Raw genomic sequence first — 16,891 nt, forward strand, 5'->3', positions numbered from 1 at the left:
CCTGACGCTGCCAGATGGGAGCGGTATTGGGTAATCATGTTCCCCAACACAGCTTCCATCTGGGATCTCTCAGGGAGTTCAGCTAACACCAATCCGTTCCGTACCGAACCAATCAGCGTGAGCTGAGGGCGGGATATGTGTGAAACCGGATGTGAAGCTATATAGACACGTCAATATGATTGGTTGTGTTTGCACGCCCACACGGTGGTGATAAAATTATACTCATAACGTGCATGTGTCGTGCCGTCTGGGACTGGACCCCCACCCTCTCTCTCTCTCTCGCTCTCTCACTATACGCACGCAGCCACGCACTGTTCTTTTGGGCATGGAGGCACAGAGCTGAGCGCACTGATATAACAGACAGCAGGCAAAATGTTTACAAGTTTATCGAGATGAAAGTCCCTACTCCCCAGTCCCCACACAGTGACAGCACTCCATATTTACGGCACGCACAGACAGACAGACAGAATATTCTGTAGGCTATAATACTATTACACTGATTGATTAATGTACTCGTCCTCATTTCGATCAGGGCTTCAGTCTCCTCATTCGACCACGTCTATCCACGGTAACGGGACATCTTTGCGCTGCGTAAAATATGCCTTCTCCGTCTCCAACTGTGTTCAGCTCCTCACCCGCCACATTGTTTGCTTCATTTCCTTTATTTACTGCGGATTGCATTCACACCTGCACCGAATCGTAGTAAAATGCGGTTCTTTGATACGCATTAGGATTCGAATGAGCCTTCACACCTGCCAAACGAAGTGCACTTTCTGAAAATGCGCAGCAGGATTCGTTTTAATCGCAGCAAAGCTCTCTGGTGTGAATGTGACCTGAGAAATTCCTTAAATTAGAAAACAAAATGTTTAAGAAGTAGTGAAAATAGCCGATCTACAAGCTCCCACTGCGGCGCGGAGCTTGTAGATCGGCTATTTCCACTAGTGTGGGTCCCTTGGCAAACTTCTATTTTCTTTTTTGAGCTACGTTTGAGCACCGCTGATGTACGTACGTCACACGAACAATGCATGCCGTTGTCTCCCCAGGCCTCCCGTTACATCAACGACCGCTTCATCACGGACTCCGACATCCTGGCGTCCAACGGGATCATCCACGTGCTCCGGGGTGCACTCAAAGCGCCACCTCCTCTGCAAACGGTGCGTGACCACGCGCAACGCACACACACACACCTGAAACAGACGAAGCGCCTTGTGTTTGCTCGAAGCTGAGAGAGGCGCCGAGTTGTGATCAGCATGCTGAATGCTAAATTCTTAATCCCTTTCAACCTGGCGCCACCAGATAGCTGAATGGGTAGAGACTAGGATACCTGGGTAACAGCAGTGGTGGAAATTAAATGAGACGTAGCCTGCGGAGTTAGTTCAGTCAGACAACCTCAAGGGGGTTCATGCCATGCTCAAAGGCGCATACTATACTCAAGGGGTTAACATGCTGCATTACTATGTGGGCGTATAAGTGTGTGCAAGTCCCACACGTCATTCGCTGATGCGGCAGTCAGCTGACCAATTGGGCGGGCTACTTAAGCTCACTAGGCATGCTCTTCCTGCCTTCCTCTGCATATGGTTCCTGGTTGTATGTGATGTTTTCTCCCAGCACCACCGGTGGGCTCTGTTATTTATGCTCCCCATGGGGGTTTTATTGTATATCTATCTCCCTGCTCTTAATGTTTTATGTTAGTGCTTGATCGTGCCGAGCAGGGAGAAAATCTAGCAGAGCCGAACGCTAAGTCAAATAGCACACTTGTTACTCATTCTGTAATAAATATTGCTAAATCTATTCGTTAGTTGTCTGACTGAACTAAGTACATTTTCTTAAAGGGTAAGACCACTTTTTGAGAGGTTTGGGTTGTTTTCTTACCTTTTGATGGGCAAACTATTTCATTCCATGAGTTATTTCACTCCGTTGTGTTGTATATTAGCAATTTAAGAAATAAAAAAGTCGCTCATTGACTTCCATTGTAACGGGGAAACAGCTCTCAAAGTCACTCTTTTAGCACAAGAACCAACGCAACAAAAGCTGATTCTGACAGTTTATGACATCAGGAAAACTCATGCGGTTTTATTTCCGTCTTTTAAGATAGATTTATAAAGTTTCTATTTTAGTCGGAGATAGACTGAAGCAGTACTGCGGCGTTCCCAACTCTCACAGGGACGTCTCGCGAGGTTTCGTTTGTAAACAGAAGTCTCCATTCTGTTTGAGATGCACCCAGCTGCAGCCTCGCATATGAGCAATCCCAGACACAGACACTTTACACACTTCTTCTAAAGTGTCTTCTAAACACGTCCATTGTGTATGTTTTTAGTGACAAGCGGACGAGATCAAATCCATTTGTTTTCATCCTCGTCGTTTCCAATAAGGAAGTGGTGTACAGTTTTGGTCCAATCAGATCGTTTTTTACTCGGCGCGAACAGCAGTGATTCGGTCAGCGTAGGCATACCTACCGGATCTTCTTTCTACACAAATTAGTCAAAACAAGACAAAGTTGACATGTTTTATTAAAAATAAAACCACATGAGTTTTCCTGATTTCATAAACTGTCAGAATGAGCTTTTGTTGCGTTCATTCATGTGCTAAAAAAATTACTTTGAGAGCTGTATGTTACAATGGAAGTCAATGGACCCTATTTTTTATTTCTTAAATTGCTAATATACAACACAACGGAGCAAAATAAATATAATTATTTTTTACTTCACGTGAGTATTTCCAATTTCCAGTGCTTCTACTCCACTACATCTCAGAGGCACCGGGGACTTAGGGACCTATTTCCGTCAGTGCTAAACCCCTTATCCCTAAACTTCTTTGCCTTTTTTACTATTTAAAAAAACATTTTTGAATAGTTCAAATAGCCGATCTACAAGCTCACAGTTTGTTGATCGGCTAGTTCAACAAACATTGTGCGTGGTTCTGTCCCGTGCCTTGAACATTGACGGTGTCTATGACTGATCGTCTGTCCTCTCTCTCCCCAGATTCCTGTGGCGCACAAGGCTTCGCTGGGAGTCGGGGCGGTGCTGCTGGTGATGCTGGTGGCTGGGGTCATTTTTGTCGGCTACCATTTCTACACCCATAAAACGAAGCCCTTCCAGTTCCACTATTTTAAGGTATGTGTGTGACAAGCCAGCAGCAGTGACAGCAGATCGGCTATTTTCAAGGAAGCAGCGCTTAAAGTTCTCCGTCCTGGGGACGGATTTCCGTCCTGAGGATTTCATACCCCGTTTCCACACCTAGGCGCAAAACGGTTTTGCGCTCAGAATAAGCTGTGATGCGTGTGCGCAGCTGGTTTTTAAGCTCCACTGCAGCTCTAATATATTATCTGTATATTAAGCTCCACCTCCGCAGACGATTGACGCGGAGGAGAGCGCTTCCGGGAATCTGGCCGTTGCGCAAGTCGTCCGCGGAAGTGGAGCTTTTTTCCCATCCACCAGCTGTCTAAAAACCCGGTTTTGAAGCTGTGCGCAGCCGAAAACGTGCGCGGCTCTTTTGATAGTGTGGCAGCACCAAGGGGCCAGCTAGGCACTCCAATGTTGAAGCGCTGGTCCCTAGTGGTAAGAGGAAGGACTGCAGGCGGACCCGTGGATTCTTGACGAGGAAACCCTGTGCAACCGAGCGCCCAATGTAAAGCCCAGGTGCACTCTGGGTGCACTTCCGCATTTGGACACCAAAATTTGGTGTCCAAATGCGGAAGTGAAATGCTGAATCAGCGAAAAGACGGTACTTCCGGCAGCCTTCCGGGTGCTTCAAAACGCCACTGAGCAACTTCCACTGACATGAATAGCGGAGGGGGCGGAGCTTCGCGCTAGTTTAGTCTCTATCCTTTTAATACTCTATGGGCAGCACCCATAGCGGTCTTTTATGAGATCAGCGCAGATTCGCGCAAAAAAAAGTATTTAATAGTGTAGCGATATGATGGCCAAATCCGTGAAAATGCAGCCTGTCTCTTTAAGAAGCTAGTGTGCGCGCTCGCCCCTCCCACTCTGTTCTCTGCAGCTCTGCATCTGCGCTCCTCAGAGAGAGAGAGAGAGCACGGTGCTGCTGAGTCCTGACGGAGGGAGCCTAAATACATTCATATTTCCCTCTACCCAGGCCAGAACAGTGACAGTCACTGCAGTCAGAGCCGGGTTTCTTTTAAATTAGCTTAGATAGTCAAGGCAGGATTTCTTGTGCTTATTTAAAGTGCTGAAGGCAAATCGTGTTAATTTATGGCATACATGTTTTCTAGGGGTATTAAGAATCCAAATCTGCTGCATGCCAAGCTCAAAACCTTAAACCTTTTTATTCTTCTGTAACATAATTCAAAAAGTGAAACTTTCATATATTCTCAATTCATTGTGCATAAAGTGAAGTATTTAAAACCTTGTTTTGTTTTAATCTTGATGATTATGGCGTACATCTCATGAAAATCAAAAATCTCAATGAATTCATATTCAATGAATTAGAATATTTTACGAGACCACAAAAACTATTATTTTTTAAACAAGAAATGTCGACCATCTGAAAAGTATATGCAGTTAATACTTGATCTGGGCTACTTTTGAACAAATTATTTCATCAATGTGGTGTGGCATGGAGGTGATCAGTCTGTGGCACTGTTGATGTGTTATGGAAACCCAGGTTTGCTTTGATAACAGCCGTAAATTAATTTGTATTGTTCAGTCTCATGTCTCACACCTTCCTCTTGACAATAGAACCTAGATTCTCTGTGGGGTTCAGGTCAGGCCAGGTGGCTGGTCAGTTAAGCACAGACTAGTAATACGTACCATGGTCAGTACACCAGTTACTAGTAGTTTTGGCACTGTGGGCAGGTGCCAAGGAAAATTGGCATCTCCATGAAGCCTGTCAACATACTGAAGCACAATGTACTCTAAAAAGATGGCTGTGTTGAAACTAGTGATGCACTGAATATTCGGCCGCAGAAGATATTCGGCAGAAAATGGCAAAAAATGCATTTTCAGCTTATTCGGTTTCAGGCCGGAATAGGCAGAAAATATATCATGAATAGTGTATGCAATTAATGCATTCAAAAGAGCTGAATAAATGTTTTATGGATCCATAATAGTGATTATTATTTAAGTTAAGTTTAGCCATAACCATAACATAACATTTGTAGAATCAAACTCGGGTCTAAATGGGTTAAGTGGGGATACTAAAACAGCGATATTCAGTTACACTTCATACCAATTATACTGTGCGGGTGTAGGTATGTTAAGTGGCATGGTATTATAGGCAAAAGCTTTCTAAATCTTTCACATTTTCCAAACATCTACATTCTACAAGCTTGTAGGTCAACTATTTTCGCTATTTGTTGTACAACAAAGTATATAGTGCTTAAGTGGCATTCTGTACTAGACCTGTCTGGCTGGAAACATTGTGGTTGCAAGGACTACACTTCTGACCTTTCAGCTACAGGACTGTGTCACAGTCATTACCAGGTGATTGAGAGATTATTTATTCTTTACTTACTCTGTATAAACTACTATTTTAACTAGTGATGCACCGAATATTCGGCCGCAGAAAATGTTTGGCAGAAAATGGCCTATTCGAAAAAAAAGATGTATAATATTAATCATATTCGGATATTCGGTTTTCAGCCAACTTTTCCTATATTCGGTATTCGGTTTCGGCCAAGAATTTCCCTTTCGGTGCATCCCTAGTTGAAACCATTGTTAAGTTTTCACTGTCAGTGGACCAACACCATGCAGATACCATGGCCTAAATCAGCACTGTGTTTTGTCATGTCCAGAGTCTCAACACAACCATCTATTATGATATTTTACAGCACTGTGTGCCTCTGTACATTCACAAGCTTTATATTGATGCTGATTTTCCTTTTCCAGGCGCACTTGGCACCTCTCCACGGTGCCAAAACTACTAGTCACTGGTGTACTGACCATGGTATTACTGTGCTTAACTGACCAGCCAACTGGCCTGACCTGAACCCCACATTGAATCTAGGTTGTATTGTCAACCTTGTCAACCTCCATGCCACGCCCCAGCCATTGATGAAATAATTTGTTCAAAAGTAGCCGAGACCAAGTAGTAACTGCATACATTAATATACTTTTCAGATGGGCAACATTTCTCATTAAAAAAAAACATTTTCTTAGTGGTCTCGTAAAATATTCTAATTCATTGAGATAGGATTTTTTGATTTGTATGAGCTGTACGCCATAATCATCAAGATTAAAACGAAAAAGGTTCTAAATACTTCACTTTATGCACAATGAATTGAGAATATATGCAAGTTTCACTTTTTGAATTATATTACAGAAGAAAATCTACTTTTACAAATGATTCTTATTCAGTGAGATGGAGCTGTATACAGTATAGTGCCCACTGCACACATATCACTGTAGCCCATTTTAGTTGCCAAACCAAAGGGTTCTCTTGTAATTGACTTTTGTTCTCACTTGCAACCTTATAATGCAAGGTGTATAATGGACTACGGAAGCCTACATTTTTTTACTTTAACACACTGTTGCTATGCACCATGTGGCTGTAAAGGCAAGCCCTACAGTAATTTCAATATGAGTATGTATTGATTGGCCAGACTAGCAATATAATACAACATAACTTCAAAAGCTGCTTCTATAAAATTAAGCATGGATTGACACACATTCGGTAAAGGCAACTTTGAGAAAACATCATTTTACAACCCCCAAATTTGGTGTGCGTTGTGTGCACCATGTTTTTAATTTATGATATATTTTTATTTTACACAGCCTTTTATCGCTGTCTAGGACAGGCATAGATCGATGCAAATTTGCGGGGTTCGCCACATCGTTTGAAAATTGGTCTGAAATTTTTCACTCTGGGTATTTCTTTTGGCTTTAACCCCTTAGGGCTCAATTTCCGTCACCACTAAACCCTAAACTAAATCCCTAAACTTCTTTGCCTTTTTTTTTTTCTTTTTACTATTTTGAAAAACATTTTTGAATACTTCAACTAGCCAATCTACATTGACACGTTGTGAGCTTGTAGACTAACTATTCAACAATGTTTTGCAAAAAAAAGAAAAGGAAAAGAGTTTAGGGATAAGGGGTTTAGCGGTGACGGAAATGGAGCCCTTATTGTAGTCAGAAAACATCTGAGTTCGTCTTCATTCAGTTTTGAGCAGTGTTTATTAATTTTCATTCATTGCCACAGTTTGACATCATCAAACCAATCCACTAATCCCTCGCGAACGTTTTTTAGTTTTTATGTGTTGACAAAATTGTCATTTATTTAGTTTAGTTAGTTAGTTTTAGTCATCACAGCTTAGTTTTGATTTGATTTTTTTGTTGCTTGTTTTGAGGTGGAGTCGAATGCATTTTTGGTAGCGCTGCCGCTGACCTCTGCGCGCGCGCGTGTGTGTGCGTGCGTGCGTGCGTGCGTGCTAACAGGACGAAGGAGAAGAGCAGTCGTCCCCTCCTGACTGTGACCCCAGCATCTGTAACCCGGTGTACGATATAGGCTAAAGCCCATGGTCCAAAATGATGAGAAACGAGGCTAACTTTTTTTTTCAAAATTTCAAAAAACATGGGCTATAACCCATCGTTTTTGTCATTTCGTAATTTTTTTCAAATCCTCAAAAATGATGAAAAACGGCGTGCTATAGTATGCCGTACGATATGGGCTATAGCCCATGGTCCAAAATGATGAGAAACGAGGATAACTTTTTTTTTCAAAATTTCAAAAAACATGGGCTATAACCCATCGTTTTTGTCATTTCGTCATTTTTTTCAAATCTTCAAAAATGATGAAAAACTGCGCGCTATAGTATGCCGTACGATATGGGCTATAGCCCACGGTCCAAAATGATGAGAAACGAGGCTAACTTTTTTTTTCAAAATTTCAAAAAACATGGGCTATAACCCATCGTTTTTGTCATTTCGTCATTTTTTTCAAATCCTCAAAAATGATGAAAAACGGCGCGCTATAGTATGCCGTACGATATGGGCTATAGCCCATGGTCCAAAAGGATGAGAAACAAGGCTAACTTTTTTTTCCAAAATTTCAAAAAACATGGGCTATAACCCATCGTTTTTGTCATTTCGTCATTTTTTTCAAATCCTCAAAAATGATGAAAAACGGCGCGCTATAGTATGCCGTACGATATAGGCTATAGCCCATGGTCCAAAATGATGAGAAACGAGGCTAACTTTTTTTTTCAAAATTTCAAAAAACATGGGCTATAACCCATCGTTTTTGTCATTTCGTATTTTTTTTCAAATCCTCAAAAATGATGAAAAACGGCGCGCTATAGTATGCCGTACGATATGGGCTATAGCCCATGGTCCAAAATGATGAGAAACGAGGATAACTTTTTTTTTCAAAATTTCAAAAAACATGGGCTATAACCCATCGTTTTTGTCATTTCGTAATTTTTTTCAAATCCTCAAAAATGATGAAAAACGGCGCGCTATAGTATGCCGTACGATATGGGCTATAGCCCACGGTCCAAAATGATGAGAAACGAGGCTAACTTTTTTTTTCAAAATTAAAAAAAACATGGGCTATAACCCATCGTTTTTGTCATTTCGTCATTTTTTTCAAATCCTCAAAAATGATGAAAAACGGCGCGCTATAGTATGCCGTACGATATGGGCTATAGCCCATGGTCCAAAAGGATGAGAAACGAGGCTAACTTTTTTTTTCAAAATTTCAAAAAACATGGGCTATAACCCATCGTTTTTGTCATTTCGTCATTTTTTTCAAATCATCAAAAATGTTGAAAAACGGCGCACTATAGTATGCTGTACGATATGGGCTATAGCCCATGGTCCAAAATGATGAGAAACGAGGATAACTTTTTTTTTCAAAATTTCAAAAAACATGGGCTATAACCCATCGTTTTTGTCATTTCGTCATTTTTTTCAAATCCTCAAAAATGATGAAAAACGGCGCGCTATAGTATGCCGTACGATATGGGCTATAGCCCACGGTCCAAAATGATGAGAAACAAGGCTAACTTTTTTTTTCAAATTTTCAAAAAACATGGGCTATAACCCATCGTTTTTGTCATTTCGTCATTTTTTTCAAATCTTCAAAAATTATGAAAAACTGCGCGCTATAGTATGCCGTACGATATGGGCTATAGCCCACGGTCCAAAATGATGAGAAACGAGGCTAACTTTTTTTTTCAAAATTTAAAAAAACATGGGCTATAACCCATCGTTTTTGTCATTTCGTCATTTTTTTCAAATCCTCAAAAATGATGAAAAACGGCGCGCTATAGTATGCCGTACGATATGGGCTATAGCCCATGGTCCAAAAGGATGAGAAACGAGGCTAACTTTTTTTTTTCAAATTTTCAAAAAACATGGGCTATAACCCATCGTTTTTGTCATTTCGTCATTTTTTTCAAATCATCAAAAAGGATGAAAAACGGCGCGCTATAGTATGCCGTACGATATGGGCTATAGCCCATGGTCCAAAATGATGAGAAACGAGGATAACTTTTTGTTTCAAAATTTCAAAAAACATGGGCTATAACCCATCGTTTTTGTCATTTCGTCATTTTTTTCAAATCCTCAAAAATGATGAAAAACGGCGCGCTATAGTATGCCGTACGATATGGGCTATAGCCCACGGTCCAAAATGATGAGAAACGAGGCTAACTTTTTTTTTCAAAATTTCAAAAAACATGGGCTATAACCCATCGTTTTTGTCATTTCGTCATTTTTTTCAAATCCTCAAAAATGATGAAAAACGGCGCGCTATAGTATGCCGTACGATATGGGCTATAGCCCACGGTCCAAAATGATGAGAAACGAGGATAACTTTTTTTTTCAAAATTTCAAAAAACATGGTGAGAAAATTTCAAAAAACATGGGCTATAACCCATCGTTTTTGTCATTTCGTCATTTTTTTCAAATCCTCCAAAATGATGAAAAACGGCGCGCTATAGTATGCCGTACGATATGGGCTATAGCCCACGGTCCAAAATGATGAGAAACGAGGCTAACTTTTTTTTTCAAAATTTCAAAAAACATGGGCTATAACCCATCGTTTTTGTCATTTCGTCATTTTTTTCAAATCCTCAAAAATGATGAAAAACGGCGCGCGCTATAGTATGCCGTACGATATGGGCTATAGCCCATGGTCCAAAATGATGAGAAACGAGGCTAACTTTTTTTTTCAAAATTTCAGAAAACATGGGCTATAACCCATCGTTTTTGTCATTTCGTCATTTTTTTCAAATCCTCAAAAATGATGAAAAACGGCGCACTATAGTATGCCGTACGATATGGGCTATAGCCCACGGTCCAAAATGATGAGAAACGAGGCTAACTTTTTTTTTCAAAATTAAAAAAAACATGGGCTATAACCCATCGTTTTTGTCATTTCGTCATTTTTTTCAAATCCTCAAAAATGATGAAAAACGGCGCGCTATAGTATGCCGTACGATATAGGCTATAGCCCATGGTCCAAAATGATGAGAAACGAGGATAACTTTTTTTTTCAAAATTTCAAAAAACATGGGCTATAACCCATCGTTTTTGTCATTTCGTCATTTTTTTCAAATCCTCAAAAATGATGAAAAACGGCGCGCTATAGTATGCCGTACGATATGGGCTATAGCCCACGGTCCAAAATTATGAGAAACGAGGCTAACTTTTTTTTTCAAAATTTAAAAAAACATGGGCTATAACCCATCGTTTTTGTCATTTCGTCATTTTTTTCAAATCCTCAAAAATGATGAAAAACGGCGCGCTATAGTATGCCGTACGATATGGGCTATAGCCCACGGTCCAAAATGATGAGAAACGAGGCTAACTTTTTTTTTCAAAATTTAAAAAAACATGGGCTATAACCCATCGTTTTTGTCATTTCGTCATTTTTTTCAAATCCTCAAAAATGATGAAAAACGGCGCGCTATAGTATGCCGTACGATATGGGCTATAGCCCATGGTCCAAAAGGATGAGAAACGAGGCTAACTTTTTTTTTTCAAAATTTCAAAAAACATGGGCTATAACCCATCGTTTTTGTCATTTCGTCATTTTTTTCAAATCATCAAAAAGGATGAAAAACGGCGCGCTATAGTATGCCGTACGATATGGGCTATAGCCCATGGTCCAAAATGATGAGAAACGAGGATAACTTTTTGTTTCAAAATTTCAAAAAACATGGGCTATAACCCATCGTTTTTGTAATTTCGTCATTTTTTTCAAATCCTCAAAAATGATGAAAAACGGCGCGCTATAGTATGCCGTACGATATGGGCTATAGCCCACGGTCCAAAATGATGAGAAACGAGGCTAACTTTTTTTTTCAAAATTTCAAAAAACATGGGCTATAACCCATCGTTTTTGTCATTTCGTCATTTTTTTCAAATCTTCAAAAATGATGAAAAACTGCGCGCTATAGTATGCCGTACGATATGGGCTATAGCCCACGGTCCAAAATGATGAGAAACGAGGCTAACTCTTTTTTTTTCAAAATTTAAAAAAACATGGGCTATAACCCATCGTTTTTGTCATTTCGTCATTTTTTTCAAATCCTCAAAAATGATGAAAAACGGCGCGCTATAGTATGCCGTACGATATGGGCTATAGCCCATGGTCCAAAATGATGAGAAACGAGGCTAACTTTTTTTTTTTTCTTTTTACTATTTTGAAAAACATTTTTGAATACTTCAACTAGCCAATCTACATTGACACGTTGTGAGCTTGTAGACTAACTATTCAACAATGTTTTGGGATAAGGGGTTTAGCGGTGACGGAAATGGAGCCCTTATTGTAGTCAGAAAACATCTGAGTTCGTCTTCATTCAGTTTTGAGCAGTGTTTATTAATTTTCATTCATTGCCACAGTTTGACATCATCAAACCAATCCACTAATCCCTCGCGAACGTTTTTTAGTTTTTATGTGTTGACAAAATTGTAATTTATTTAGTTTAGTTAGTTAGTTTTAGTCATCACAGCTTAGTTTTGATTTGATTTTTTTGTTGCTTGTTTTGAGGTGGAGTCGAATGCATTTTTCGCTGCCGCTGACCTCTGCGCGCGTGCGCGTGTGTGTGTGTGTGTGTGTGTGCGTGCGTGCGTGCGTGCGTGCGTGCTAACAGGACGAAGGAGAAGAGCAGTCGTCCCCTCCTGACTGTGACCCCAGCATCTGTAACCCGGTGTACGACGGAGGTCCAGAGTCTGCTGCTGTTGAGCCCAGCTCCTCTGGTCCCCCGGTAGGTCACATCACGTTACTGTCTTTGAGTGATCAGGAAAGCATACTGTGTAACCACTATTACCATTATTTTATACTTTGGCTACTCAAAAATGACTGATATACAAGTTCATATAGCGTCTCACTGCAACTTTTGAAAAGTTGTGATTTATTTTACAAATCTTTCAATAAATATAGAACATCTTAAGATGTCTGCGGGCAAATATATGTATTTTTTGGGGTCCTTGACATGAAAAGGTTTGAGCTAGCCTCGCATATCCAGCCATCTGCCTTTGCAATGCATATTGCCCCAGGCAGATTAAGGGCCGATTCATACTCCTATTTTAGAGCCGAATAAAAGTCGGTTCGGCGCTGTAGAGCCTACAATTTGACGTCATTTGAGGTTCGGGGGGGCGGGTACCGTCCTAAAGTCGGCTCTTCGGTGCTACTGAACATTTCTGACGAGCCGAAATCATTTCGGCACTACAGCGCCGAAACAGCGGTAAAATAGGAGTATGAATCGTTCTTTCACATTATCACGTGGACAGCAATTCCCAATGCTGTCCTCAATCTAATCCTCTAATCTTAAATAGTTACTGGTTCTTTATCGAACCTTTAAAATAAATGGTACTTTAAAGAACTGTGGTTTGAAAGGTTATTTCTGGAACAAAATGGTTCTTCTGTGGCATCACTCTGAAGAACCAGTTTTGGATCCATGGTCGGCACCGCTATTTTTCTGTGTGGCTGACGAATATCTCTTGTTCACAGGCAGAGGACAAGCATGAAGTGGTGAACGGTGGCCCCTACGACCTACTCCAGGACAGCTAAGAGGCCCCTGTTCTTCTGGCTAGGAAACCCTGTTAGCTAGCGGAAGTCGTGTGGTGTGGACAGAACATGCTACTGAAGATGCACGCCACCGTAAACCAGCATTTGCAAACTAAGGAAGGCTGCACCGAGAAAGGGACGTTTCTCCTCTTAACTATAGCAACTTCTTACATCTTTTTATGATGAAAAGGGGCATGGTTCCCAGAGGCCTTAGAGGAAGATCAAGGAACAGACAATATCGACAGAATTGTCGCCATGGAGTTTATCTCGCATCCAGAACAGCCGTTAAGGTACAATCGGGATCTCACCAACACTGATTGACCAAATGGATTCTGCCTACTTACAGACAGTTATCAATGTGTTCACGTCTAGGTATTAACGTTGACAACTATATCTCTGACCACTTCCAGAGGTGGTTTGGGCGACCCAGATCTTCAGTCTTGAGATGCATTTAAAGATGACTTTGCATGTTTTAGCTATATCCATCAAATGTTCATATTCTCACATTTTAACTCCACATGTTCTCTCATGGTTGATTGTTTTCTTCATGCTGTATAAGTTCCTCTGTATATTGATTCTGAAGAGTACCAATGAGTATTAGGAATTGTTAAAAGTCCCCATGGTGTCAGGGGGTCATTTGATTAAATGTATATTCACCAAATATCACTTCAATAAATGACAGATATATTACTTTGTTAATGAAATTCGACATTGTACTTGTTTATGTATTATTACAAGTGCATAATTCATTCCAATAGTCAAATCAGTTTTTTGCTAGACATTAAAGGAACCATCAATCAGCAAACGGTTCTTATCAAAAGTAAGAAAGAAGGTTACACCCAAAGTGTAAGCAAGTAATGCTCACAACTAAACCAAATCACAAATTACATCTATGTTGCGTAATTTTGTTTGAAAGAACCAGTGCGCTCAGGCGAGGTCTATGGGCTGGAAACCATTTCCGCAATTTCCGCAATTACCATTTCCGCAATTCCTCAATTTCCGCAATTTCCGCAATTCCGCAATTTCCATTTCCGCAATTTCCGCAATTACCATTTCCGCAATTTCCGCAATTTTCCGCAATTCGGAAATTTGCACAATTTCAATTTCCGCAATTTCCGCAATTACCATTTCCGCAATTCCTCAATTTCCGCAATTTCCGCAATTCGGAAATTTGCACAATTTCAATTTCTGCAATTTTCCGCAATTCGGAAATTTGCACAATTTCAATTTCCGCAATTTCCGCAATTACCATTTCCGCAATTCCTCAATTTCCGCAATTTCCGCAATTACCATTTCCGCAATTTCCGCAATTTTCCGCAATTCGGAAATTTGCACAATTTCAATTTCCGCAATTTCCGCAATTACCATTTCCGCAATTCCTCAATTTCCGCAATTTCCGCAATTACCATTTCCGCAATTCCTCAATTTCCGCAATTCCGCAATTTCCGCAATTACCATTTCCGCAATTTCCGCAATTTTCCGCAATTCGGAAATTTGCACAATTTCAATTTCCGCAATTTCCGCAATTCCGCAATTTCCATTTCCGCAATTTCCGCAATTACCATTTCCGCAATTTCCGCAATTTTCCGCAATTCGGAAATTTGCACAATTTCAATTTCCGCAATTTCCGCAATTACCATTTCCGCAATTCCTCAATTTCCGCAATTTCCGCAATTCGGAAATTTGCACAATTTCAATTTCTGCAATTTTCCGCAATTCGGAAATTTGCACAATTTCAATTTCCGCAATTTCCGCAATTACCATTTCCGCAATTCCTCAATTTCCGCAATTTCCGCAATTACCATTTCCGCAATTTCCGCAATTTTCCGCAATTCGGAAATTTGCACAATTTCAATTTCCGCAATTTCCGCAATTACCATTTCCGCAATTCCTCAATTTCCGCAATTTCCGCAATTACCATTTCCGCAATTCCTCAATTTCCGCAATTCCGCAATTTCCGCAATTACCATTTCCGCAATTTCCGCAATTTTCCGCAATTCGGAAATTTGCACAATTTCAATTTCCGCAATTTCCGCAATTACCATTTCCGCAATTCCTCAATTTCCGCAATTTCCGCAATTCCGCAATTTCCATTTCCGCCATTTTTCCGCATTTCCGCAATTTCCGCAATTTCCCGCAATTCCGAAATTTGCACAATTTCAATTTCCGCAATTTCCATTTCCGCAATTCCTCAATTTCCGCAATTCCTCAATTTCCATTTCCGCAATTTCCGCAATTTCCGCAATTACCATTTCCGCAATTCCTCAATTTCCGCAATTCGGAAATTTGCACAATTTCAATTTCCGCAATTTCCGCAATTACCATTTCCTCAATTTCCGCAATTCCGCAATTTCCATTTCCGCAATTTTTCCGCAATTCCGCAATTTCCGCAATTACCATTTCCGCAATTCCTCAATTTCCGCAATTTCCATTTCCGCAATTTCCTCAATTTCCGCAATTTTCCGCAATTCCTGCTAATGTTTCCCATCCTTTCCGGTAAATACAACACATTGAGTAGGGCACTGCAGGGAGTTGAACCCCGTTCCGGTAAACCAGAAGTCCGACACCAGTGCCTTATTTTTTGTGTTGTTCATTTACAGGCCCATGGTCCAAAATGATGAGAAACGAGGATAACTTTTTTTTCAAAATTTAAAAAAACATGGGCTATAACCCATCATTTTTTTTATTTTTTCATTTTTGTCAAATCGTCAAAAATGATGAAAAACGGAAGCGCTGAGGGTGGCCTTAATAACAGAGGCCACACTATCCTTTAGGCGAGACGCTGGGGGTATAGGGCGGTGCTCTCTCTTCATCAGCAGTTCAATAGATACTCAGGCCATACAGGCGAGTCGCTGTAGGGTCCTGGGATCTGAATCCACTATATAATATACCTGGAACTCAGCTTCATCGTACTATAACAGACAGAAAGAGTGACCGACCGAACTTGAACCGGCAAAAGGGGGACAGGATTGTCAAGTACACTCAGACTGTCTAACAGTTCCCAACCACTGGTACTAGTACCACTGGTGGTACTTGAGCCCTCCTCTGGTGGTACTCAGAGGAGACAAAAGTGGAATGAAATCATTATATTACTACAGGTAGTTCTTCTGACCAAGCAATTGGTTGAAATAGGCTATCCAGCCATGCTGAAATGAGCAGACAGCACACCTAGCCTAATAGAAGATTTGAGAACGGATTAATCACATTAGAAATATCATCAGTTGCTCTGATTACAATTTACAATTACAATTTAGGCATTTAGCAGACGCTCTTAATCCAGAGCGACTTACATTAAGCAAGAACAAAAGCATGGGAATACATCACATAAAAGCATTTATCATGAAACATGCGTAAGCTAAGAAAGTAACATTGGAATATCTATATAATGAAACTATACATATAAACTATACATATATACTACTATGCTATACATATGTACTATGGCGTGCTATGACTATGATGCAATTCTAGTGCTGTCTACATAACATGCTATAAGTCTGTATCAAATGCTATCTAAGGGGGTAGGGTAAGTGCTATGGGCCATGATGGAGTCTGAAAAGGTGGGTTTTCAGACTACGGCGGAAGATTGGGAGTGATGCTGCAGTTCTGACTGCAATGGGAAGTGCATTCCACAGTTTTGGAGCCAGAAGGGAGAAGGAGTTTGGGACGTGTGGAGCGTTGTCCCGGCGTTTTTAGTGAGGGTACTTCCAGCTTCCCTGCGTTGGCTGATCTGAGTGCGCGGGAGGGTTTGTAGGGTTCAATCATACTTGCAAGATATGGGGGAGCCATACCTTTGGTTGCTTTGAATGCCAGCATCAGAGTTTTGTATTCTGTGCGTGCAGCGACCGGGAGCCAGTGGAGGGAGTGGAGCAGGGGCGAGACATGTGAGAATTTTGGCTGGTTGAAGACCAAGCGAGCT

At 40.8% G+C, this 16,891-nt stretch overlaps 1 protein-coding gene across 3 annotated transcripts in view; it reads left to right on the forward strand.

The window, feature by feature from the left end:
* Window positions 1-13,670, forward strand: part of stab2 (stabilin 2) — a 75,671-nt gene extending 62,001 nt beyond the window's left edge. For all 3 annotated transcript variants that reach the window (XM_080757929.1, XM_080757930.1, XM_080757931.1), the window contains exons 66-69: window positions 1,044-1,154; window positions 2,982-3,113; window positions 12,056-12,169; window positions 12,916-13,670. In XM_080757929.1, the coding sequence (XP_080614055.1) occupies window positions 1,044-1,154; window positions 2,982-3,113; window positions 12,056-12,169; window positions 12,916-12,975 (417 nt within the window). In that variant the 3' untranslated portion in view covers window positions 12,976-13,670. The remainder of the gene's footprint in view (window positions 1-1,043; window positions 1,155-2,981; window positions 3,114-12,055; window positions 12,170-12,915) is intronic.
* Window positions 13,671-16,891: the final 3,221 nt, after the last annotated feature.

The sequence above is a fragment of the Protomyctophum bolini genome (genome assembly GCF_963924005.1).
Source record: "Protomyctophum bolini genome assembly, chromosome: 23".
NCBI lineage: Eukaryota > Metazoa > Chordata > Actinopteri > Myctophiformes > Myctophidae > Protomyctophum > Protomyctophum bolini.